The sequence below is a fragment of the Ptychodera flava genome, chromosome 17 (assembly GCF_041260155.1).
Source record: "Ptychodera flava strain L36383 chromosome 17, AS_Pfla_20210202, whole genome shotgun sequence".
NCBI lineage: Eukaryota > Metazoa > Hemichordata > Enteropneusta > Ptychoderidae > Ptychodera > Ptychodera flava.
The window spans coordinates 4,647,652-4,675,427 of record NC_091944.1 but is presented as its reverse complement, the minus strand read 5'-3'; the positions used below and the strand labels follow the sequence as shown (position 1 = coordinate 4,675,427).

Below are 27,776 nucleotides of genomic sequence, written 5' to 3'. Positions count from 1 at the left end.
AAGTCACGTCGAAATGCCATGATGGGAGGTGCCGAAAAAATATGCTGTGTGTTAGGGGAGTTAGTTAAGATATAAAACTCCTCAAAGATGATTTTACGGATTCTATGGTTGAAAGGATGGTATGTCAACACAAGAGGAATGCGATAACATTGAGAACGGGTGGTTGACATAAACGCATCCTCCCGTGTTAGTGGTTCGACGCGCTGTTTTAGCTTTGTCCACTACAGAGTGGGGATAACCCCGAGCCGAAAACCAAGTGCTATTAGTGTCTAACTGCTGCTCAAAGTCTTTTTGGTCAGAGCAAATGCGGCGAGCGCGTAGGAACTGTGAAAATGGAATGGATTCCTTGCACCGACGGGGATGTGATCAGCTGAATAGAACGTAGGCATGAGAGTCTGTGGATTTTCCAAATGCCAGGCTTACAAAATACTTCTGTATTCTTATTGAAGGACGCTCATTTACTTTTACTTTACATCAGTCTTTTCCGGGTTCACGACCTCTCAATACCAAAATGAATACTAATCAGACCAGTGCGGAAGAGCACACGAAGACGTCCTTGAAAGTAAAATAGTTCCCGTCAAAACAAACAGCAAACGAAAGTGTGAACAGTTGTCGGTTGGCTCGAGCAGACCACTTAGTAATCATCAGCAGATAATGCACTAATTTTCGAAGGTTCTTTGTTTGTATTGAAGAGAATTAGGCGTCCACCATGGTTCCTCTTTTTTTGGCAGTTTACTCCGCCTTTCATTATTGGCTGTGGTCAGTTTGTTTCACCCCTGCACTTCTTTCCGAGTTTTGGGGCATCAAGTCATTCGGGAAAGAGAGGGACTTCGGGCTTGACATGGATGACAGAAAAGCTCTGGTTACTGCTGAAGTCGTTGCGACGACGGAGACGCAAACCCAGGTATGATGACTCATATGTACCAATATGTCCTGTTTACGCCGGTTTCATTTGTCCTGGAATCTTAGCTGTCGGAAAATGCACCCCTCCCCCAAAAAAGAATCGGTTACTGCATACGTTATTAACAAGATAGGATGGTCAGCTCCCGAGCCGTAAAATAGCTTTGTAAGACAGTTGGACCCCTAACCTATTGAACCCTGTAATCATTACGAGCAATCATGTGATTTTCTTTTCACCAAATTCACTCATCGAAAATGTGATTCTATCTAGTTTATATAATTTATGACGTGTATAGGCTTACGTATAGTTCGAAAAGAAACTGTGCCGACCACTTGTAATTTTTCTTCACGTTTCCATTCTCGAGCTGTGATGAGTCTTGCACCAACAGGTTTAATTATGATGCTTAAACATAATGGATGGGTCGTCCAAATTTTTATTGACCTCAATTAGAAACAGTACAGAGATGCTGCAACTTTCTATTACTACTTGTGTTTGTGTCATCAGTGCTGTACTGGCAATACAACATTCAATTTGGAAATGTCAGACAGAGAGAACGTCCGTAGAGCATGACATATGAATTTATTAATTAATGACCAAAAGAATGTAAACCAAAAGTTATATATTGTCAAATCATGGGGTCAATTGCGTGGGTCCAATTGGCAGGAAGTGAAGTTGACCAGCTCCCATAAAGTCTACAAATTTGAAAAATATAAAGATCCAATTCTCCCAAATTAGTGTCAATCGTGTTAAATACTATAATGTTTGCATTAGAACCGAAATTAACAAATTTACATCATAATACATATTCGAGCAATCAAGACAAATTGATGTTATTTGCAGTGGTTTGCGTTGAAGCATCGGCAATACGGAACTAGACATACTGTCTAAATTTAGAGTTTCTAAAACTGTCAGGTTCGCCAAAGAACGGAATCAAGATTCTCCTTTACAACTTCGTCTGTAGCTGTCCACACCTTCCTTGTAAAAAGTTTCAGCGACTTAATTTTCCAGTGGTACTGCTGGTCTGTCCGGAGAAGCCCCTTTTGCATATAGCCTTTCCAGCTATTTTTATTGTAGACATGGCTATCCCTGCGTGTTCCGTTTAGCTTTCGATCCGTCGCATGCTTTCGTCTGACCAGTATTTGCACCTGGTACCTGATTCGATCACAAAGCACAAAGACAAAAACAGAAGGCATGAGAAATATTCACTACTTCAAAACATGCGTGTATATTTTGGCTTCGGAATGCTTGCTAGTAACGATTCAGTTCTTAGGTGATATTTTGACGATCGATGGTGGGTTTCTTCAATTGTGAATTTGTTCTAAACACAAACAATCTGACAATATCAATCACATCGACTGTTCTTCATAGGGTTTGTTGACTATGTAGCAACTATGCAATGCCGACAGCATGCCCCAATTTCTACTTTAATACCAGCTTGCAAATCCAGCGGTCTGATCAGTTCAAATTCGAAAAAAAAGATCCGTTGCATTGTTCGTGATGTACCACAGTTGGATCACCACAGTTGTTTGCTTGCTAGCCCTAAAACCAATGCTACTAATAGTTTCTCAACATAAAATGGAAACCAGTAAATCTACCACATCGACATCTCTCCGTCCAAAATCATGATGTTTACAGCATTGCCATTGAACGTCAGAATTTATATGATTGTTTACCGATGACAGAAGTCGTTTGGGATGCGGTATTCAAAATTTCTCCTGTTTCTTCGCTATAAAGACAGTGATGATTTTCAGAACACGGTAAGCATAGCGGTATGCAATCGGTTCGTAGTGGACTTCTTTCGGCATTGCACAAGACGTCATCACTCGGCCAAACGTTTAAAAGAGATTGTTTCCAGAGATTCGGTGGTGATTCGATAGGTGGTTACCCATGAGAGACAACGTATCGTCCGGTATCGATATCTTTGACATAAATATGTTTGAAGTCGAACTTCGGACACTGGACAATAAATATCCTATGTCCAAAACAGTATGAGGTCGTGTCCGAATCCATAAAGGTGTAGACACATTATCTCAGAGGCATGCAGTGTTCATTTAATCGAGCTTTGCAAAAACATCATTTCATTAGCTGGTATCTGCAGCTGATTGTTGCTGTTTTCATTTTGTTAGTGCAGTCGTACGCAAATTTCAGTAAATTTAGATTTGCATGTAAGCTTATGGCGAAGGCTCAGCTGAATTTATTGAAAGATTTAGCAGTCGAGTTCTTCGGCTTTTTTGTGGCTTCGCACAATGAGATTTTTAAGCAGAAGAAATAAACATAAATAGCTGTCACTAAATCTCAATCGCTCAGAACGACACGGAGACAACTGCATACTACATCCTACTCGACGACAGTATCTGGATCATACTGTATATTCCTCTTTTTGCAGACATGTTACGATACTGATGTGCCAACCCCTTTGCAAACGGTAAACGTGGTACCAACTATTGCCAGAGATCAGCATACAATTGTTGGTCACCCATCCTCTCCTCAGCCGGTCGCTGATCCGTTTGGACCGAGGATTAGTAATCAGCCCTGTGGTCAGTCTCAACAGCCACAGAACAAGAATCCACGGCAACAGCATGTCCGATTGGGAGTTTTGCTCGGTATTTTGGCATTTGTCGTCACAGCTATTGTAGCTGCAGTGATATCACACAATGGTAAGTAACTAAATATTGTTCTAATTGTATGAAATGAGTATATTACTAGAGTATTGTCAATGAATAACACTCATAATCATGTCTCTGAAGGAAACAAAATTGACGTGAAAGAGAAATTATAGCAGGTCGCCGTTCAGACGACGTGGAATGTTTTAAATTTTGGGACAACTTCAGTTTTAATGAGATGGGCTTGAGGAACGAAAAAGGGTGATTTTTAAAAATCTGCTATTTTTTGGAGAGAGTCACATTTTGGTGGAGGAGAAGATGGGTCATATTAAGGGGCCCAAGATTTGTATTAACTATATTTCAACTTTCTTCTTCTTCTTTCTTTCGACTTCAGTGTCATTGCCATTGTGCAGTTTTTGCTGTTTTTATAGTGCCCAACTTTGCTTAGTTTTTTCAGTAATTGATCATCCTTTGCTATTACACATTTATCTAATTTCAATTATGCTTTTCGTCTCAAATATTGAAATTATTTGATCTGTACTTTTCTGTACAGGAGTTTAATTTTAGTAATAAACGTTTATTTGAAAAATCTTCTTCTTCTTCTTCTTCTTCTTCTTCTCCTTCTCCTTCTTTGGTCTGCCCTATACCTTTGCAGTAAAGCTATGGCCATATGTTGTTATGGTCAGTTTAAGTATTTAAGAGAGTTAAAAGGTTCAAAAAGTCTTCTCGTCGACGATATTAAAGGTAAACAACACAGAACTTACTGACCCTGAGGTCATTGCAAATGCATTTAATGACTGTCAATGTTTCAAAGATTTATGTCTATTTTGATAATATAAATAATCAACATATGGATGATAAACATATTAAGTTACTGAGATCAAGGACATTATTACTTTCATCAAGTAAATTATTTTGAAATAATGTATATGAAACCAGAATTTTTGACTGAGTGTTTTTAGGGAATTATGCAATAACAAGACAACTGGGGTAGACAATCTGAGTAATAAAATGCTTAAATTATCTGCTGCTATCATTGCCTCCATTATGCCAAAATTTAATTTTAGTACAAAATTCGGTATTTTTCCTGATCAATGGAAAGTAGCACGAGTTGTTTCTTTGTTCAAGGCTTGCTCAAAAAATGACTTGGGTAATTACATGCCAGTTTTGATACCATCAATTGTCTCTAAAATTATTTGAAAGCATGTGCATATTCATTTGTATAAGTATATCAAGCCGCTATTGAACAATTCTTAATCAGGATTTGAGAGCATCATTCGTGCGAAACAGCCTTTCTAAACTTAGCAAGATGCTTAATGCTATGGATAATGGAAATACTAACGAAGTAGTGTTTCTGGATGTTAAGGAAGGACGCGCCTCAGGGACAGATAGTCGGACTCTCAAATTTCTACATTTTTTTCTGATCTACCTCTTGTCGGGGGCTCATTTTAAAGCTCTTGTAGAAAGAAAACTTTCACCGTCTTAGTTTGTGAAAATAAAAAATTAAATTTTTCCCACATAGAGTTAACACAGGAATGGCGGCCATTTTGAATTTCAAACATCGGGTAATTTGTTTCCCCCACCCCCAATGCCCAATTTTTATTGTTGATTTGGTAATGAGAATGGTTGAAAGTTTCATTTAGGAAAGGTTGGGCAAAAGTTTAAGTCTGTCACTTTCAAGGCGCATACTACTTCAAGAAGGTTTTGTTGATCTTGTTGATCATCATGTATATTTACAAAATTATCAATTTGCAAGTGCGATGCTACATCTCTTCGGTGGATTAAATCTTACCTAAAAATCGCATGCAAATGGTTAAATTTAAACATTTTTATTGTTAAAAGCAATATCCGTTGATTTGCGTTCCCTAAGGTAGTATACCTGGGCCTTTATTGTTCATTATAGAGATAAACGATTGCCACTTCACATTGATAATAACATCGGCATATACGCTGATGATTCAACCATAACTACAAGTGCAAAATGTATTCAAGAAATTGAGACAACATTAAACTGTGACTAAGAAAATGTTCAAAATTGGTGTAATTTTTACTGCTGATTATTTACTGTAAATAGTACGAAACAGTGGAAATATGCTGACTTAAATATAAGATCTAGTAACTCACTGAGTAGTTTTAAAACTTAATACCCTGAAGCTTATTGGGTATAATTCATATGTTTAGAAATTTCGTTTTCTTGTCTTTTGTACGCTGGTTCATCACTCGATCACTCCACCTTTTATTTCTGTGCATTGTATTGTGCAAGCTTTGATTGTCGTGTTTCATGGAGTTCTGCTTTTTATAGTTTGTATGTTCAAATGACGGCCTTGGATAGATAAGCATCATTGCTGAAGCTTACCGGGCTACACTCGTTAGATAAGATTTAATAAAATAAATCAAAACAAAACAAAATAAAACAAAGTAAAATAAAATAAAATAAAATAAGAGATTGACAGAGGGGTATCAATTTAATAATGCTAGGCATGGGACCAAGTTGCATATATAAATTTCGGGGCGGCACCTTGTCCTTTGACCCTCACAACAGCCTATACCCCATTAATTATGCACATATCTATCTGGGCAAGCTAACAGAGCTAGAGGTCTGATTTTTGGTACACTGGGACAAGTGCGGGAGCAAAGTGTTTTGACGGCAAGTCAATGACCAGGATGACCTTCGACCTCGATTTCACAAATATTTGGTAGGATTTGGACCTTATTGTGCCACACTTCATTAATCATGCACATATGTAATTCTGGGCTTGCAAATAGAGCAACAGTTCTGATGTTTTTACAAAGGGATAATTATTGGAGCAAATTTTTGTGACCAAATATCACTAGACTAGGACCACCTTTGGACCTAAATTTTACAAATAAGCCAAGAAATCAGTAACCATAAGTGCTATACCCGTAATATTTGGTAGGACGGGGGGACCTTTTGGTGCCACATCCTGTACCAAATTAATTATGCACATATAATTCTAGGCCAGCCAATGGAGCTAGACGTCCGTTTTTTGGCCCACACAGATAAGTATGGGAGCAAAGTTTTTTTGATAAAATGTCTTGCAACCCGAGTGACCTTTGACCTCGATTTCATAAAAAAGGCCTATAACTCAGTAACTACAAGTACTATACCCTTCATATTTGGTAGGATATGGGACCTTATGGTGCCCCATCCTGAACCTCATTAATTACGTACATATCTAATTCTGGGCAATTCAATGGATCTTGAAGTCTCATTTTTTGTGGACAGGGATATATGAAATCAGAGTCTTTTGCCAAAATATCATGAGACAGAATTGTCCCCGAGGCTGTATTTCGCCCAGTTTAAGGTTCCAAGACAAGAAATTGACCTTTTAAAGCTAACTATTCTCTAGTGTTAATGAGCTCAAAACCCCCGTAAATTATATATTTTCAGAAAACCTAGATATAAGGAACATTTTTGTAACCACAGTGTCACCATTGTTTACATAACTATCACGTGACAGGTAATTTGCATAACCTTTCAAAAATCGGTTTTCCCTATGTTTTCATTGCTTCGATAAGGTTTGTGTGCGATGTGCGATAGTGAGTGTACGAGCAAGAGTCCTTCTGAACTCTACAACGTGTGGAGGGATCGTAGTCAGAAAAATGTAACAACTTAGTTCGGCTATTGAACCACTTTTTTTTAGAGTGGGAATGTGCTGAGCGGTTCTGTTCCTCCTCCGTTAGGTGACTAGATACCGTAGTATGTGAGTTTGAGCAAGACTTAAAACATCGTATGACCTCGATTCAATAAATATGCCTAGAAATCAGTAACTAAAAGTGCTACACCCTTCATATTTATGTAGGATGAAGCACCTTATATCACCATATCCAAAACCTCTTTTAAAATGCCTATATCAAATTCTGCTCTATGTAACAGAGCTAAACATCTTATTTGTGGTTGAGAGAGAGAATTAATCGTGTAATTTTTTGTCAGTGTATATCAGGCTCTACAGGGATTAGAAATATCATTCTGGTACCTTTAGCAAATCTATGCTAGTGCTTGGGCTCCGTGAAGCTGCTCGCAGCTTTAATATACATTTGCAATTTTTTTAATGAATGTATATTTTCCATATGTTGTTTAGAGAATTTAAAACTTATCACAATGATCCTTTTTGTAACAGTTTTCCCACAGTTCATTTGGCAAAACAAAACAATAATGTGTATTTCCTGTAAAAATAGTTAGCTTTACACCCGATAGGTTAAATGCATAAATGTGTTCACTATCCAAGGCACATATGATACTTGCATTCTGGTGTGTTTATCTGTCTGTCTGTCTGTCTATTTTCTGGCTGCCAACCTGTTTGTCTCTCTGTCTGGCTGTCTGTCTATTTATTCATCAATTTGTCTTTCTGTCTCTATCTATCTATCTATCTATCTATCTATCTATCTATCTATCTATCTATCTATCTATCTATCATCTATCTATCTCTAGCTAGCTAGCTAATATGTGATACGTATATGATATATGCCACTCATACAAGCACACCCTATAATGATTTCAAGACAATCAATGCCAGGTGACAATGTGAATATCACCTCAGAAAAACAAACAATATATTCTTTTCAATGCATTTATTAACTTTTTTGTTACACAAGAGCATAGTTACTGATGATGCGTCTTATTCAAAGGGATAAGTAGTCGCAGCATTCGATGTATTCTCAACATGTAGTGAAGTTTTCTGATTCATTCCCTGAATTCATTCGCCACTAGGACCGCAGCCTTCCTGGGGGGAATAGAGGCAAGTGCCCCCTGGAATTTTGTGCATCGCCAATATGTAAATCTATGTAAATTGCCCAAATCCTAGCTTAGCTAGGTTCTGCTCACTAAGCATATTGGTCAGCCTATACTTGCGTTTTTGCTCACCAACTTACATATTTATTTACTTACATGACGACAGCTGGACATGATGATAGTTTCATACACAACGCCGACGTACCTGGTTCGACGTTTACGCATGACCAAGGTTTACACAATACATTTCGGGTTACCGTTGAAATGACCGTGAATGAAAAGTACGAGAGTGATTTTGAAGATACCAGTTCGCCAGAATTCAAGTTTCTAGCTTCAACACTGGAGAGAGAGGTGGGCCACGCCACTGTCATTGAAATGTACAACGATAAATTTCTTCGTACGTTCTTCTCGAAATAAGGATCAACAGTGGGCTGTTATGTGTCAGATTGTGTACACTAACCAAATTTATTCAGGGAAAGACCTTTGCATGTAATCCTATGCTACCTTTTATTTACACATGAAAGTATGTTCTTGTCGGTTAAACGCTAGCTTATAACTGAGTCCTGTAACTTATAACTGATGTCATTTTCCAAGATTCCTTCCCATTTCTGTAGTCAGTAAAGTAGCTACGACATGATAGCAGTTTTTAGTAAACCTATACGTGGTTTGAGCTCGATGGGTGCTGAAGCACAATTTGGGTTGCTGAAAGAAACGACAAGCCACTCCCACGAAATGATGATATCTGTAGAAACTATGTCAACAATTTTAAACCATCTTGGCAGTTTTTGATTGGGCTCATGTCCACATCATAAAGTAATTGCATACAAAAACAGCCGGAAATCAGGTGTTCGGTCCCGATCAGTTGATTGTTCTAAATAGCTTTCATGATAAAGGCATTCGTCAAGTTTAAATACTGACATAGGGACATGCAATGTTTCATCAGTTGTTAAGGAAAGTGTCAGTGACGTTTTAATCGAAGTTGTAATATTCATGTTTCTTGATCATCTTTCTCCTCCTTGTGTTATTGTCTTTACAAGTTGGACCGTGGAATGCTGAGTGACTCAGACATGTACAAGAATTATAATTTCAGCAAACTTGTGAAATTTCGGTGAGTATCCAAACCTACAATAAGATTACATTAACCAAACAAAGAAATGTGTATCATCTTCATGATGAAGTTCGTTCGGTTCGTTTCTTTACAATTTCAAAATTAATATATTTATTTTAATTGTACCCTGGTAATGATGGGACAAAATTGACGACTTTATATTCATTCCTCATTTCTGTATAACTACTCGAGAAAGTTTTGTGTTTCACACGCTGACATACTTTTATATACGGGTTTGGTGGCAACTGCATCTTTCAGTTGAGTAACAGTGTCTTTTCACACACAAAATCTCCCGAGTACAATTATTGGTGCTCCATATTGAGGAGAGTGTATCAATCTATCACACAGCTTCACGTATTTGTCCGCAAGTAGACACTGCATTGAACTAATTACACTTTGGTAATTTCTGTCTGCTTTATAGTCACGTTATCGATTCATAATAACTTTAGTTTTTCAATGCAAAATGCCAATCACAACACAATGTTCTAATTTGGGTATATCCATATGAGAGAGAGAGAGAGAGAGAGAGAGAGAGAGAGAGAGAGAGAGAGAGAGAGAGAGAGAGAGACAGAGACAGAGACAGAGGCAGAAGCAGAGACAGACAGACGGACGATCGGACGGACGGACGGAGAGTACTGCTCATGGAAAGCGGGTAACAAGTGAGAAACATAAGCAAAATAATGTAATAGTTTCATCTTTTCAACAGTGCATACGATGACATCTTGACGTTTTGGATATTTATGACTTCTACGATGTCCACGACAAGCGTAAAAAATTCTCTGACGAATTTCATCTACGATGCTGCCGTACAAAAATCAACGTTTGGAGCTGCTCAAAGTTCGACATTAACTGTCACTCCTGGTGAGAAAACCATTACTAATGTTACTGGCATAATACCATGGTTACTTTCTTTAGTCCCTTTTTCTAAATACAGCCTCGATTTTATGGAAGGAATATGAAATCATCTAGTTCAGTGCAGCCGGTTTACCTAAGGCTTGCAAAGCCACAGTCCGTAATGGCTGATGGCAGTAAGGTATAAATATGCACAAATGATCAGCGCATTTGCCCCTTCCTGGAGGTTTAAGGTAGTATGCGCCTCGAAAGTGAAAGACTTAAACCTTTGCTCAAATTTTCCTTGTGTAATTTTTCAACCATCGTCTTTCAAAATCACGAATAACAATCGGGAACCTCTGTGCAAAGTTTGGTACGAGAAACAAATACCCCAAATTCAAATCGCCGCCATTCCTGTGTTAAAGGGGAAATAGATTTTCGATTTTTCTTGCACCGAGAGCTTTAAAATGGGGCACTGTTATGTATGTGCTGTTACATTTTGCTTTATAACAGTACCAACAAGCAGTAGACCAAAAAAGAATTGTTAAAGTTTTAAAGTCCGAACATCTGTCACCATCACATCTCTCGTCATTTACTCTAATTGCTGGTGATAGGCGGAACTTAATAACTAACTGCAATTGCATCTTTACCTTGCAGATACAAGTATATCTTACCCAGACAACAGTGCCAATCACATGATTACTTCGCCAACATATCATAATGAAGGTACGTATGCGTGCGATAATTATGGGACAAACCTGGAATCCAATCTTTCGTTTATGTTTCATGCTTTCCATGAAATGGAAAAATGTTAAATTTTGGAATGCTGTCGCCTGTCCTACTTACTCATCAACTGAAACAATTTTTATTTGTACTGATGACAGGTTCATCACAGATCAAACGAAGTAACTCAAAAGTTAAAAAAATCATTACATCAAGATCTATCAATGGCGTCTTTTCAAGTAATTTACTTTTTTTAGATTGAAACTGACACGCGCTGAACTGGAATTTGCTATGAGATATGGATTTACTTTTTATTACAATCGAACAAGAAACACGTCTAGAAATTTGACACAACATATGTTTTACAACTGGAAAAAATGTCTGCCCAGATTCTGCTTCACCGAAATCGACATGATATACATGCTATCGGAAAATGACATAATAAGGGTATAATAAGATAACTATACCCAGTGTCTAATTACATGTACCTGCAAGTAACAATTACTGCTTTACGGCAGCTATTATATACGCCAGCTGAAATTCAGAAATCGTTGACGGAAAATCTCCATATGCCACTTTTCGTTACACTCTAGAGTCCGTTACAGACATACCTTTCATTATTGGAGTTAAATCATATTTCTTGAATGACAAATATGCAGCAAGACGACACTGTTGCCTGTTGATCAGGGGGGAATTACCTTTTCACACCACACTTAATATGAGGAATGATATTATGTTTCCCGCACTTTAGTTTGCAGTGCAGGGGAATTTGTCTGCAAATCAAAACGATGCATCAATCAAACGTTGTTATGTAACGGTTACAGTGAATGCTTTGACATATCAGATGAAGATTGGAGGCGTTGTTATGGTAAGAATATATATGTGTTTTTTTATTTGTGTTTTTATGTATTCATTTGCACACACGTAAACACATACACACATACATGTTTTGTTCATTTGTCCATATAATATATGTGTATGGATTGAAATAAAGAATATATATTCCTTTGTGTTATAGACGTTATATATATATATATATATATATATATATATATATATGTGTGTGTGTGTGTGTGTGTGTGTGTGTGTGTGTGTGTGTGTGTGTGTGTGTGTGTGTGTGTGTGTGTGTGATATACAGTTTGTATGTGTATGTGTATGTACACACAAAGAATACTGTTATCTTCTAAAGAACGCCGAAACCGAAAAAGTTCTTCACATGGAAATTTTAGGCAGACGTGATGATGATATTCATCACAAGAATAGTGCGAGTACCAGTATTTCATTGTACGTCCGCATTTTTTCAATGAACGCAACCATTATCGGCGAATAGGTGACAGTAGAAAATATATTCTATCACGTGATCAGAAGTACAATTGAGTACAGCAGTTCAGTCATTTGTCTTATGATTACTTTTGAGAACATAACACTTCCCGGACTTAACACTTTTAATTAGCAAAGAGTATCAGGCCCACTTGAAATTGTGGATGGCATTATGCATTCAACATCAGTGACCTTGAAGTACAAGGGCTGTGAAGGTCTGCAAAGTCGTAAAAAACACTTTCACAAGAAAGCAACTGTGGCGTAATGATTTTGACAATCTGACTTCCAATCACATTTTGTATCTCTTGCTTTCTCCTGAAATCAGAATGCGTTTCACTCGATGGCAGTACGTTGGGTCAGTCTCTTCCATATGGATCTGCTTTTTTCCCAAACTCCATGGTATCAAGCAGACAACTAGCTGAGGAAAGGATCCGGCAGATTGACCCCTACCTTGATTGCCATCCTTACGCACGACTCTATTCGCGTGCATTGTACGCACCACCCTGTCCGGATTCCAGTGGGTTTGTCCAGCTACCATGCCGAAATTTCTGTTACTCGATCTTGACTGCCTGTTTCCATGTACTACGCGAGCTTGGATACCTAGGATTAAACTTTGACTGCCTGTCCTTGGACAACGGTCCTGGCTGCTTGACTCAACCGCCATCAGGTACTAAGTATTACAAGTGTCTGGGGAAATCCAACTGAATATAACGTCAGAACGACTGAGCATGCGATGAAGTTGTGGTTTGTCTTTATCTCTTTAAGTAGCATTGACGGAAACCTCGCTAGTTTTCCTTTACTTCATAAGAAAGTTGAAGCTTTTCTGGATTTTTTCCCTCTTTACATTATCTCGTCTCCCGATACATTCTGAATACCGATGATTATTGACTTACTCTTTCTGTCTCTCTGTTTCCTATCCTGACCCCTCATACAGAACGTTGCCATGTGATGGAGTTTGACTGTGGGAGTACTCACGGATACCAAACATCAAATTGCATCTCTGTCTTGAAAAGATGCAACTCAGAGAGTGACTGTGTTGGTGATAGGGACGAAGAAAGGTGTGAGTAGAACCACAGGAATGGACAGATATTTAAAGTGGGGGAGCGCTTGATGTTTTCAAAATAACGCGTTCGAAAAAGAAACCCTTCAAAAACTTTGGCAGAACCAAAAGTGACATTTTCAATGTATTGGAAACAATAAGCTCGCCCTTGCCACTCTCAATATCATTACAATAATTGATAAATTCTTCCTTATTTGACCTTTTTATTTCAATGAATATTTTTTTTAATTTACCAGTAATGCCTTATTGGCAAGGTGTCAACTTATACTACGCAAAACCGAAAACATTCACAACAAGTCACTGACAATGACACAGTCCCCACTTGTACTTAAATTACAAGTCCTCTGAGAGGAAAGAGTCCTCTTCATTAATTAGGTCTGTGATTAAGAATACTGCGATACAGATGGGGCTTAATGGCCAAAAATGTGTTCCATGGTGGTGAAAACATAAAACCAATGTAAGCCGCCATACTAATTACAAAAGGTCATTAAAATGAATCAATGAGTTCTTAATCGACAGAATGCTGCCAAACATTTTGGCATCCTATCCTAACACTGACAGATTATCACCGGTACCATATTGTCACCAGTATCATATTTCATAACGTTTGATGCAGTTCCTTGGACATTCACCCTAAAAACAAAAATCCATTATGTAAATGCAAATTAGCAATTACTTCATACATAAATGATACCACTAAGTGTCACTGATTTGTATTTACAGCACAATGCGATCAAAATCTGCACCAAGTTTCATCAACTTTAACGGAGTATTTGTGGATATATCACTCTAATTAGGAAAGTTTATTACATGTGCAATTACAAATTAATCAACTTGACACTGATAAATGTCTTTTTCACTGTGAAAGCAATGTGAGCTCAACATCTGTACCAATATGAAATTTGATGCAGTATTTCTTGACATATCAGACTAATAACGAAAATTTAGTAATTGACATGATACTGCTACATGCGTAAATTGATGTGCATATGTATGACATACGTCAATAACGATGTGCCAACTTTGAATGATACTGGTGGAAATATGTCTGAGTTATAGCTCTATATATGAAAAAATCGTAATAAAATGGCCATCAGGCAGCCATTATATTGCATTGGACTGTGAAACCAATAGACATGCATATTTATGACATGATAGGTCAATGTCCTTGAACCAACTTTGAAACCAATCAGTTGTAGCTCAGGTCATGACAAAATCATGACTAAATGGCCACAAGGCAGCCATATTGCATCGGATTGTGAAACCAATTGACATGCATAGTTATGACATAGGTCAATGTCCTTGTACCAAGTTTGAATAAAATCGGTTGAGACATGCCTGAGTTATGGCTCCGTACATGAAAAAATTGTAACAAAATGGCCGCCATGCGGCCATATTGGATCATATCGTGAAACAAATTGACGTGCATATGTATGATATAGGTCAATATCCTTGTACCAACTTTGAATGAAATCGGTTGAGATGTGCCAGAGTTATGGCTCCGCAGATGAAAAATATCGTAACAAAATGGCCGCACGGTGGCCATATTGGATTGTATCACAAAACAAATCGACGTGCATATGTATGACACATGAAGTAATCCTTGTACCAAGTTTGAATGAAATCGCTCCAGGTATCTCTGAGATATCTGTGTGAACGCACGGACGGACGGACATTACCAAACCTATAAGTCCGCCGGACGGTGTCCATGGGGACTAATAAATTATTGTAGAAACTATTCTGATGCAACATTTAAAGGAAAATATACGTATCATTTACATTCATTTTTATTTTGGCCGTTTGTTGCAAAGCAAGCACTGATATTTGAGGTGATATATATATATATATATATATATATATATATATATATTATATATATATATATATATATATATATATATATATATATATATATATCGCAGCATACAGATGTCCTCGAGGGAAATTACAGTGCTCAATGCAAAAGCAGAGCGTTATAAATAAACAGATTACCTCAAGTACAAAGTAATGAAATCTATTACTTAAGTTTCATGCAAGTACAAAGTAATGAAATCTTTTACTCTAAGTTTCATGCATGAAACTTAAGTAATAGATTTCATTACTTTGTACTTGAAGTAATCTGTTTATATATATATATATATATATATATATATATATATATATATATATATATATAGTCTAAACACTTTGATGCATGCAAAAATAATGAGAAATATTAAGAATGAAAAAATGACCCGTTTTCTATGCTAATCATTCATGGATGTTAAAGTGTGCATTCTGTCATTATTAGGCTGTGTTCTCAAACACCTCTAGAGGGGGGCTGCAGGAGATTTAAAAAAAAAAGTTCTCAGATTCTTTTCAAATACCCCCTAACAAACCCGCAATGTGTTCAAGTCCCCCCTGCTGACTTGCTATAATTTTGAATTGCCCCTTAAAGGAAGGCAAAATGTGGCCGATATAGTGCTTTGTCCTAAAATATCATATCACAATTGTGGAGTCTATCGAGCAAACTATTAACATTTCCCATAAAAACATCTATATCTCTACATTTATATGAGTGTGATAATTCATGTAAATGTATTTTGCTTGTAAAAAGTCATGTGTGTACAAAAATGTAATTATAAGATTTCATCGATAATGTTGATTCACTATTATACATGGTAGTCTATATGTGTGTGTGCATATGTGTACAACAAGTTTGAGTTTGGAATTTCATCGAAATGTTGATCCACTATACACTGAAGTCTATAAGGAAACGATGAATATTTTTTTAAATACAAAAGTAGCTAAATCTGTGTATTTATGTACTCTTGATCATTGATATTAATGTAGTTGATGACACTATGCACTATTCTAAATAGTTTGTATGCACTCTTCTAAGTAGTTTGTAATTTGCCAAAGTCACCAAAAGATAAAAATGTACATAGAGCGACTTTAACGTTTGACACTGACCTAAACCCAATGTATTGTCAATGGGAGAATATTATCAAATAAGTTATCCCCAAACTGTTATTGAAAGGTTAAGTGGAAACTTTTAGTCATTATTAAGGACGGTTTTGCACAACAGAGGTGTTGGGTAAGTAGAAATCATGACAACCATAAATTGTTTAATAAACACTAAAGCTTGTACCCGAAGGGCGCGCCGAAAAAGGAAATGGCGGGAAAAGTGCCAGAAGGTATTTAAAAAGGAATTTTATATTCAATAAATTTTGAAGTCCCCCACCTTTGCAACGTCAATTTTTTCAGAAACCCCCCCCCCTTATGTTGTAATTTTTTCAAGTCCCCCTGAAATCTCCTGCCTCCCTCCAGAGGTGTTTGTGAATGCAGCCTTAAGATAAAAAATAAACTTGGCTTAAATGAGCAGTCGACCGGTTGTTGAAGTGTCTGCGTTATGATGAAAAACTCATATCCATCGTACCTTCGTTTCAGGTTTTCTTGATGACCAAAGCTGTGAAACTCACCAATTTCGTTGTCACGACCACAGAAAATGCATTCCACTTGCATGGAAATGCGATGGTCAAAACGATTGTCCAGATAATTCTGATGAGCTATCTTGCCTTACTAAACCAGGTGATCTTACTTTATGATTGATCTTGGATGGAAATTGACAATTGTTCGTATAAGAGAGAGAGAGAGAGAGAGAGAGAGAGAGAGAGAGAGAGAGAGAGAGAGAGAGAGAGAGAGAGAGAGAGAGAGAGATGGATGACGGGGCCGTAGTTTATAAAAAACGTATTACTAAACAAAGAATGAACACCACAGAACCCCCTAACAGTTCAGTTTCCTAAACCAAGACGACAATAGCTTGAATTTTAAAACGACATCATCACAAAAGTCGGCTCTATATGGCATCTCTAATCCGGTAGCACCCCATCTTTATTAATTTTCGATCTAGGTTATCTATGATGTATCAGGGTGTTTTATTGAGTTTTTCAAACAGTAGAAGATATGTTGCTTTGTGTACCTGCCAGTTCTATCAAAGAAATGTGGCAAGCTTACAAATATGATAAAATTTCAACTCAAACTTTACAGGTACATTAATTCATATGAGCAATGAAATTCCACTATCATCTGCAAAACATATTCTTCATCAATGAATTGTGCTCATCCACGGAAATTCCCTCCATGACCTATATCAGTGTGAATCAGTGCTGACATGAATTTATCTCCGTATCTAGGTATATAAGTTCACCCACAATGAAGTTGGGTCAATGGCAGTGGGAATGCCTGTGTTTGTACAAAAATGTTGACGGTACTGGCTATTTTGAAATAGCTTGCAGAAATGATTTGAATAATGATGGTTAATGAAATAGTCTTGTTTAATTTGGCGCCTAAACGTCTTAAGTGATGAGGAAGTGGAATACCTTTTAATGCCGACCAATCCTCAAATACAAGTGCACTTACATCATACAATCTTTCAGCAAATCTGATCAGTTTCATTGTAAAGTGCGTTGAAGTCAAGAATAACAATGCATTTAGTTTGTTGTTTCCTTAACATTTATGACATTAAACATTTCATTCACCGAAATGGAAATGTTTACAGCTGCGAAAGTTTTAATACTGCTGTAAAGTTTACTTTTGAGACTGTATGTATGCACATTCAAAGACTTCATCACAACTACCTTTCTTTGTGGTTTATTGCTACATATGTTTGATTTATGATTAATGAAAGGAATCCTTCTCTTTTGAATACTTTCGGTTCCAATCTGGGATACACTGTGTGTATACCTGGCAGAATAAAAAAATATGATTGTCTGCATTGGACCAGTTTTGTTTTGAGTTTTGCTGATTTTATTACAAGGTTGAATTACGCTATTTTATAACAAATGAAGGTAGCAGAATGACTTGTTTATCATTATCAGCTATGATCGTGCTGTAACTGTAGTTCATCCAAAAATCTGTGACGTAAATATTATGATTAATGTATTGAACATCATTTACAACTCAGCAGAAAGGGATTGGTTTCAAATAATAGTCAATGATTTAGCACTTTAGGACTCTATCGGACTGACGACTTCTAAAGACTACAATAAATATTCAAAGTGTCATTTTGTCAATTTTATTATTGACACCATGCAGTCAGTTACAAGTGCCAATACCAACACCATCTAAAAGCTTGCAATTTAAAGCTTGCAATGCCAACCGATAGTGTTAGCAGGAAATAGCTTTTTGAATTCACAATCCTCACTGAATGCTAAATGCCTCTCAATACTGAATGCGAACTGAATACTGAATACCTGCTGAATACTGAATTCCTACTGACTACTGAATGCCTACTGAATACTGAATGCTTACTTAATACTGAATGCTTACTGACCACTGAATGCTTACTGAATACTGAATGCTTACTGACTACTGAATGCTTACTGAATACTGAATGCTTACTGAATACTTAATGCTTACTGACTACTGAATGCTTACTGAATACTGAATGCTTACTGAATACTGAATGCCTACTGAATACTGAATGCTTACTGACTACTGAATGCTTACTGACTACTGAATGCTTACTGACCACTGAATGCTTACTGACCACTGAATGCTTACTGAATACTGAATGCTTACTGACTACTGAATGCTTACTGAATACTGAATGCTTACTGACTACTGAATGCTTACTGACTCCTGATTGCTTACTGAATACTGAATGCCTACTGACTACTGAATGCCTACTGAATACTGAATGCCTACTGAATACTGAATGCTTACTGACTACTGAATGCTTACTGACCACTGAATGCTTACTGACTACTGAATGCCTACTGAATACTGAATGCTTACTGACTACTGATTGCTTACTGAATACTGAATGCCTACTGAATATTGAATGCTTACTGACTACTGAATGCTTACTGACTACTGAATGCCTACTGACTACTGAATGCTTACTGAATACTGAATGCTTACTGCTTTAATATTGCTCACTGAAAACTCACTAAATATATACTATGTCCTCTTCTATTCTATAGAGTGTGACTCCTTTCAGTTTCAATGCAATAACGGAAAATGCGTAAGTTCATTCAGAAAGTGTGACCTCGTCAACGATTGTGGTGATTTCTCAGATGAAACTGCCTCACTCTGTGGAAATAGCTATTGCAGTGATTGGCTGTATAGCTGGTCATGTTCCTCAACCACCGAATGTGTTAACACACATTCTCTGTGCAATGGCGTGTATGATTGCCAGGATTCGTCCGATGAAATGCACTGCAGTAAGTAATACGAGATCGTTCAGTATTTGAAACAAAATTATTGTTCATCCTTCCAAGTTTGTTAAAATAACGATCATGGTGTTATCAGTGTTCTAGATGTACTAGGCAAAGTGCGTTTTCATGAAACAGAATACGCCTTGGGGACAGGCAGCCAGTCTGCCAAACTGTTGCACCATTGTTTTAGTTTACCACTTGGCCGGGGGGGGGGGGTCATATGGAAGGATTAATTAAAATTTTCACTTTCATTTTTTTGTATGTGTGAAAATCGAATACTTATTTTTTCCTAATAGAGTAAACACAGGCATGGTGGCCATTTTGATATTAAGAGTCGATAAATATTCAAGAATTACCTTCTCCAGTATCAAAGTTTGTACGGTGATCCCCGTTTGTTTATTCTTCATTGTGAAAGGGGATTATTTAGAGTTTTATTATGGAAACTTTCGGCACAAATTTAGGTCTTTCAATTTCGAAGTGAACCATAAAGTACACTTGAACTTTCATGTGGATTCTGTAGCGATTACAAAATAATTTCTTGTGCAAAGCTAATAAGAAGACATTTATGAAATATTTTCACGACAATGTTTGACCATTGCAAATGTAAATTTGAACCAACTGCATATTCAACACAAATGCTAAAACCTACACTTCTGGTAGATAACCAGACACGATATGCATGAACATTTTTAACCGTGTTTTCTTTTTCGAAAACAACTTCACAATGGTTTTGTTGAATCTGTTGATGTCAAGTATTGCTGGCTAAAGATCGTACATTTATGCCAGTTATACGTCATTTTCCTCTGCAGTTCAGCTGAGTGGTGATAATGACACGGGAACGTGGCTCAGCATGAAGCGCGACGGTGTGTGGAAACCTGTGTGTGCAGATGATTGGACCTCGTTCCACAGCCAGCTAGTCTGCAATGAACTTGGGTACAAGTAAGTACTGGTTAAAAGATTGCCAGGGCTATTGGTATTATCAGAGGACACTTCCACGATAGGTATCGGTATTAATGCGAAATCTCAAATTGTTCTCTGGTCAATGCTAATTACACGGCAAAAAGTAAAAATGAGTTGATTGATCTAATTGAAATTTGGTAAACTCCGACAAATAATGGCTGATGTTTGGTTGTAATGAAATATATGTCGTAAGAAGTGATTTTACAACGATTGTTTCGCAATGCCAGTGAATCAGCAGCCGACGGGGTCAGAATGGATGAGACTTGCAAATTGTTTCTGAAAATTCACGTTTGACGTTTATGAGTACGTGCTATGGGCATTTCCATAGACTTTATTTCAGGAGGAAAACGCGTAAATCATAAATATACGAAATGATTCGGTCATACCATATACAGTGGATAATGTATTGGTAACATTCTTCCATTCATTGCGTGTGGTCAACAGATGAACTGTTTTTTCGTCTATACTATCGTCCTATGAACACTGGAATGCCATTTTGAGGCAAAATTCTCGACAATAATTTATGCGGGATAATTGACTTTGTTAACAATATCTATATCTGTTGTTTAATATAATTACGGCTGATATTATACACCACTTTCTATCCGTCGTTTACTTTGTTCGTCCTACAAGTCGGGTTTCATTAAATCATTTGCTGTCCCTCTGTACAATCGAAAAATACATTAAACAAGAAATTAAGCTCTTTAAAAACCGCGGTCCTGACATTCCTGCTGGCACTATCCTCCAAAAGTGAACAATGGCTTTATCATTCGTGTAATTACATTCCTTGATGCCGTTCTCTTTGACAGGAACGTTGAAACAACCGGTGTCATTGTCAAGTCAATTCCAACCGGTGCGATGAAGTTGACAGCCGGCGCTACTACTCTTGGAATACACAGCATCAGAGAGGTCCTAGTGAACAGGTAGTTACTTCTTGAAAATGGGTCAAAATTGTTGCCCGCCAAAATTACTCACTCAGCAGTCTGTTCAGATCAAAATAATATTTTCGTACTTGATTTAATCCTCTTCAGTTTTTATCGACTAATTTTGTTCTATAAGATTTCAAACTTTACGACCTGTCTGCAACATTTCGCGCTATTTTCATGACTTTTGAGTATATACCTACTGAAACATGTGAGCACATGCATCACTGGCTACTGTCCCGTGCAAGTTTCATCTAGTCGAGTTCCTCGCTCAAATATGGCTGCCTATAAAGGAGAATTAAAAAAGGGATCATGGTGCACATGTACCTTAAATTCTATCTGAAACGATATGATTTCGTCCATTGGAACACATTACAAAATTCTAAACTTGGAGGATATACGACAATTAAAAATGAAGTGCAAACTCTTTAATTTGGTTGCCCATTCTTTTAAAAAAGAATATATTGCTATATTGAAATGACAGGCTATCTCCTTCAATGGGCTTCATTCGATGAATATGTGAGAAACTGCAAGATATTTATTTTGTAGTATATGAAATTAAAAGTGGCCCATGCGTGACTCGAACCCACATCCCCCGAATACATTTCGGATGCGCTTACTAGATCAGTCGGAATTACTGTGGAAGGTCCTGTCACTTAGATGGGGCTCTTCATTTCATTCGCGTGTATAGTGAGTTTTGGCTACAGTCGTCACCTCATCTAAGGATCCTATGGATTCAACAGGGACTCATACAAAAGTCACCAACTGGGAAATTGATTTTTGGTAATAAGGATCAGTCATACGAATGATGCAAAACCAGAGAAGTGTATTTTTGGGGGTTTGAAATTGTGACTCACCTCACTATACGAGTTATATTTATTTTGTAGTAAATGAAATGAAAAGTGACCCATGCGGGACTCGAACCCACATCCCCCGAATACATTTCGGATTCTTTACCAACTGAGTCAATGGATCAGTCGGAATTACTGTGGTTGGTCCTGTTACTTAGATGGGGCTTTTCATTTCATATGCGTGTATAGTGAGTTTATTACACTTCTCTGGCTTTGCATCGTTCGTATGATTGATCCTCATTACCAAAAATCAATTCCTAAGTTGGTGACTTCTGTGCGAGTCCCTGTTGAATCCATAGGATCCTTTGGCAGAAAGATTAGGTGATGACTTTAGTTTTGGTCCAAGAAAAAAACAGATGGGAAGTTTGCCGGCTCGGAAACAGGCTGGGTATGAGTAGATGTATGGTATAGTGTGCTCTTGAATGGTAACATTGATCATAGACAGTGGAGTGGAAGATTGATATTAAGACATGCTAAACGTTTTGGCTGAAGGTAATACTTGGATTTTGAAAAGGGCTTCTTTTTCCGGATGTTATTTCTTTTTATTCCATCAGTTATGAAAGCTGTGAGGCTGGCGAACTTGTGACGGTTTCATGTGACAAAAGTGAAGTTAGTAAGTAATCATAATTATTTTAGCACCCATTCAGCACGATGGGCCTAATTAAGAAAGTGAAGTAGGCCAGTTCCCGATGGGTTATCGCAGCGTGAACCATCTAAATAATGATATTTGAAATCAACTGCCTCTTGTTCTTATGTATAGACCTAGAAGATAAAAAAGCTCAAAATGTTTGTATGACGTTTAGTATAAAGACTGCTTTCATAACACCTATCTATCATCACTGATCAATTCATATATATATCAATTTCTCCTTCCGTCCAGCAATGAATTGATACTTACATGTTTTTGTGCATACACAAACATAAACACAAACATGCATACATATGTTCATGCATGCATTCATACATACATACATACATACAAACATACATGCATACATTCATGCATGCATACATACATACATACATACATACATACATACATACATACATACATACATACATACATACATACATACATACATACATACATACATACATACATACATACATACATACATACATACATACATACATAAGCTTACATTCTACATAAATACGTACATACACACACAAAACTAGGAATGGCTATATCGCAAAGTGCCTAAAACCGCGACTCACTGCCACTGATGAAATCAAAAGTATGCGTTGTAACAACAATATAGCCTTTATTCTTAACGCATTTATAATATATTGTGGATCCAATAAGTACGTCCACTCATAGACAGTGGAGCGGAAGAACTTCCGCTCCTCTGTCTATGGCTCACACTTTCATTTCAGTTTGTGGTGTACGTCCAGCATTACCGCCGAAACCTAGCAGCAGAATTGTTGGTGGCGAACCAGCCGCACTTGGAGCCTGGCCATGGATTGCATCGCTACAAAATAGAAGCAATGATAATTTTCATTTCTGCGGTGCGACCTTGGTTGGAAGTCGCTGGCTCATTACAGCTGCACACTGCTTTTACGAGACTATGTAAATATAAAATATCTCACTGTTAGCCTCCCCATAATTTATATATAAATTGTTTGCCTCATAAATTGACCATGTTAACAATATTTAAATTAAGAAACATTTGTATTAATCATCGCCAAATTGTATTAGTGCAGTATGTAAGAAATGAATTTTCAGTCTTGTAGTACTTCCAGTCGCCTTGTACTTGCACCATGAGTGTTTTCAGTATCTATCACGGTAGTGACTTTTTGATACGAGAAACATTTCAATTTATGATGTGAATTCTGTCCTTGTTTATTAAACAGAAACATAAGAAATTAAATCTCTTGTTACCAACAACATGAACTTTTCTCCAGGATTCTAGCTAATGATGACCCGTCCCAGATCGTGGCAGCTCTGGGAGTTCGAGACAAAAGCCCTGGAGCCGACCAAGTTACAAGACAACAAAAGAACATCAAAGCGTTCTACATACATCCTAGATACCATTTTCAGACCTTTGAAAATGACGTCGCCATATTGGAATTACAGGAACCAGTCACCTACAACGACCACGTAAGACCAGCATGCATAGCTCCATCGGAAATGACTGTCCGTCCTGGTACACTATGTGAGATAGCTGGATGGGGACATACCCTTGAAGATGGTGAGAAGATTTCTTCTTATTATAGTGCTTTAATCATGCTATGTATTTGGAATATAAAAAACACTTATAAGGCCAAAAAAAAAAAAAAAGAAATGTTTCTGGTCAGGTCCTTCTTTAAAAAATGGTGCGGCGACGCGCATTTTATTTTTTTTTATTTTTTATTTTTTTTCTCTCAAGGGAGGGAGGAGGGTCAGTTTTATAGTTTTATTAATATAGTCACATATATACTGTTCATGCATGCAGTCACTGATCATGCCCCCCAAAGAATTTTCTCTTTCTCTTCAGCCATTTTGGTTTGGTGTCAGCCACGGCCGCCGGCCACAAACAGAAAAAAAGGGTGACGCGCTGTTGTTAAAGTGACGCGCGCGCTGACCAGAAACATTTCTTTTTCTTTTTTTTGCCTAAAGCACTCCTTTTGATTATTTATTAAGCAAACTGGTCTTGTTACCTAATATTAGTGAAAATTGTCCCTTTCTGCTAAGCTTTGTTGGATTGCCACAAATGAAATTTCATTTTCAAGTGCTTAATGTAGAATATTTAAGCAATAAAACACGCCCAGCGGTGGTATGCCACGAGATTTTGAACATTTCACAACATATATATGCACGAGCGATAGCGCATATATAGATTGAACTGGTCAAAACCGAGTGGTGTACCGTTAGGTATACCGTTACTGGGCGTGGTTTATGCTATTATATCATAACAGTACATTGAAATTCTGGTGTTGAACATTGAAATAGGAGTTTTTCTCCTGCCGAGAGCTCGCGCATGTGCCAACCGTGCTATATCGGCAACACAGCATGGTTTTTCACGTCTCGATCAATCAGAGCGCTGTATTTATGCCATCAAGATACTTGTATGATATAATATGTGATAACAAACACTGTTAGAAAAGATGAATTCTGCAAATTGTTTTATTTTCGCGGTATCGACAATTACGAAATCAGTACCCGATCTTGTTCATTATGTTTTACCACCAAGTTTGACTTGATATCGTAATCGTTGTTTGTTTGTTTTTATTTTTCCTATAGCCGATGAAGCACCCGCTGATTTGCAAGAAGCAAAGATACCCATTGTGTCTAATTCACAGTGTGAGCAATTCCTGTCTGAAGTGCCTTCTATACTCAAACTGCATGATGGTATGGTTTGTGCCGGGTACAGCCACGGTGGTACCGACACATGTCAGGTATTTAGGATAAAGTTTCGCCTTGTATTTACCAGTTGTGTCTCTCTCTCGGGAAAGAGCTTTCGTTTACTGCCGTTTCTTCGTCAGCTTCAAGAATAACAACAATTTTAGCATTTCGCCTACCGAACGATATGTTTTGCTTCTCTCATTAGACACTCGTATTCTAGCGGGACTGTCGCAAATTTCACTTCTCAATGCACGTTGGTAAACATGAGATAATTTACACGGTGGTAATTTATTTCTAACATTAGGGCGACAGTGGAGGACCTCTTCTGTGCGCTAATGCCGACAATGGACGATGGTTCCTCTACGGGGTGACAAGTGCAAGCGTCGGATGCGCAAGAGAGTATATTCCCGGTATATTCACCAAGGTTAACATTTATAACGGCTGGATTAATTCAATCATCGGTAATCCTGGGACATAGACAGTGTCATGGTCTATTGTCTCTAAATCGATTGACCAATCCTTTATCAACCATGTCTTTAATTTCATTTGCGTTTCATTTCATGTATTTTATTTCATGTATTTTCTGAGTTTTGAAGTTCTAGGAACACTCATTTTTCTCGAAGGATCTAAAGGGTCATAACGTTGGCTGTAATACGATCTTTTTACGATCTTTAAAACCGTCAACACGACATGAAGCCTTGAGTTTTACATATCGTGTTCATACAGTTCGTGAGCGCCATAGAACTGAGATCACCTTTACATTAAATTAATCAAATTCGTTTGTTGCTGATTAAATAGAAGTCAAGAACAAGTATATTAAGCCCATTTAGGTAGTAAGAATGTACAAATATGATATTCTGCTTTTCCAGCTTTCACTTTGAGACCTCTCTATTGTAAGCGATGTATTCATTGCTAAATACTTTGATAAAGTTTTTGTGCGGTGTGTTAAAGCAAGTATATATACGGGAGTGCTTTATGAACTCTACCGGATGTGGAGGGGGTCGCAGTCAGAAAATTGTAAATACTTAGCTCGGTTATTGAACCACTGCCTTTTTAACAATGGAGATTTAGCCGAGTAGTTTTGACTGTGATTACTCCGCTTGGTGCAAGCGATTGGGTACCGTACCTTTTGAGGTCGAATCCGACAGAGAATTTGCTGAATTTTAAGTCGAATTATTATACGGGACAAGTTGGAAAAAGGTATTCAACATGGCCGTGCACGTGCTGAAAAAGTGGGGATTGTTTCAAAGAAATATGACCATAGTACTTTTGTGTTATGTTGTACTCATATATCATTCACTTAAAAGATATGACACTGCGATATCCCTATTACGATAGTACATTTCTGTCTGGAAAACAACGACTGAGATCTCGATATTACACATATCTGTTGTCATACAATGGGCATTACAAGTATTGCATCATCAGCAGTATCAGTAGTTACTATATTCGAGCACAGTTACCTTAGATCCAGTCGTTTTCCCGTAATTTTGAACTAATTGAAGTGTTTTCAAAATCAGTAAGAGCACGATCGTAGCCGGTAATAATCGTTTTAAACATCTCAATTTTAACGCTATCTTCGAAGGCGAGCTGACTGCCTTACGTGTCCAATGTAAACATCGACCGAGTTGCCTGTAAAACTAGGTTCCTTAGTTGGTTGTGTTTAACAGGAAGGCTAGACCTCACTGTTATTTGATAATCGGAGAATAAAGTTATTCAATTTTGATTGATGTTTGTTCCTGTACTATGAGTAACTGTTTAATAAAGATTGCTCAAATGTCATCGATACGACCTCTAGTCTTTGTATAGTTCCAGTAAGTTTGTAACATGTTCAAAACGTTACTTCTTAATGCACGTCACAAAATCAGGTGTGAACTGAATATGCTTCTGTCCATAATTCAGTAGAAAATAGTGTGCATTCATTAGCATATTACACAACGGAAGAGTCTAAATCCTGCTTCATATAAGAAGAAAAGGCGTCAAACGTTTATGTTCAAGTGAGGTGCAATGCATAATATTACTATTCTTTTCTTGATTTTGTGCCTGTACACTATTATTCAAGAATACTTATCAGACACCAAAGCAGTTCTTGCAATAGAATATTCCTGCGATGTTTTTATTCCAGTCAAATGAGCCTTTCTTGAGATATTGCATCAATGACAGACGGACAAACAATCAGACAGACAAGTGAACACAGAGACAGACAGACAAAAAGACA

At 37.4% G+C, this 27,776-nt stretch overlaps 1 protein-coding gene across 2 annotated transcripts; it reads left to right on the top strand.

Moving 5' to 3' along the window:
• On the top strand, positions 1-27,340 carry LOC139115208 (atrial natriuretic peptide-converting enzyme-like). Of its 2 annotated transcripts, XM_070677159.1 has the most exons (18): positions 1-904; positions 3,288-3,558; positions 8,424-8,608; positions 9,295-9,365; positions 10,072-10,226; positions 10,854-10,922; positions 11,671-11,787; positions 12,565-12,906; positions 13,174-13,299; positions 16,729-16,869; positions 19,266-19,505; positions 20,309-20,438; positions 21,269-21,382; positions 22,788-22,846; positions 23,611-23,803; positions 24,139-24,425; positions 25,457-25,611; positions 25,863-27,340. In XM_070677159.1, the coding sequence occupies exons 1-18, from the start codon at positions 710-712 to the stop codon at positions 26,034-26,036; spliced, it is 3,024 nt and encodes a 1,007-aa protein (XP_070533260.1). In that variant the 5' UTR covers positions 1-709; the 3' UTR covers positions 26,037-27,340. The 2 variants fall into 2 exon arrangements, with proteins under 2 accessions (XP_070533260.1, XP_070533261.1); XM_070677160.1 differs by lacking the exon at positions 19,266-19,505 and having other exon boundaries at positions 579-904.
• Positions 27,341-27,776: the final 436 nt, after the last annotated feature.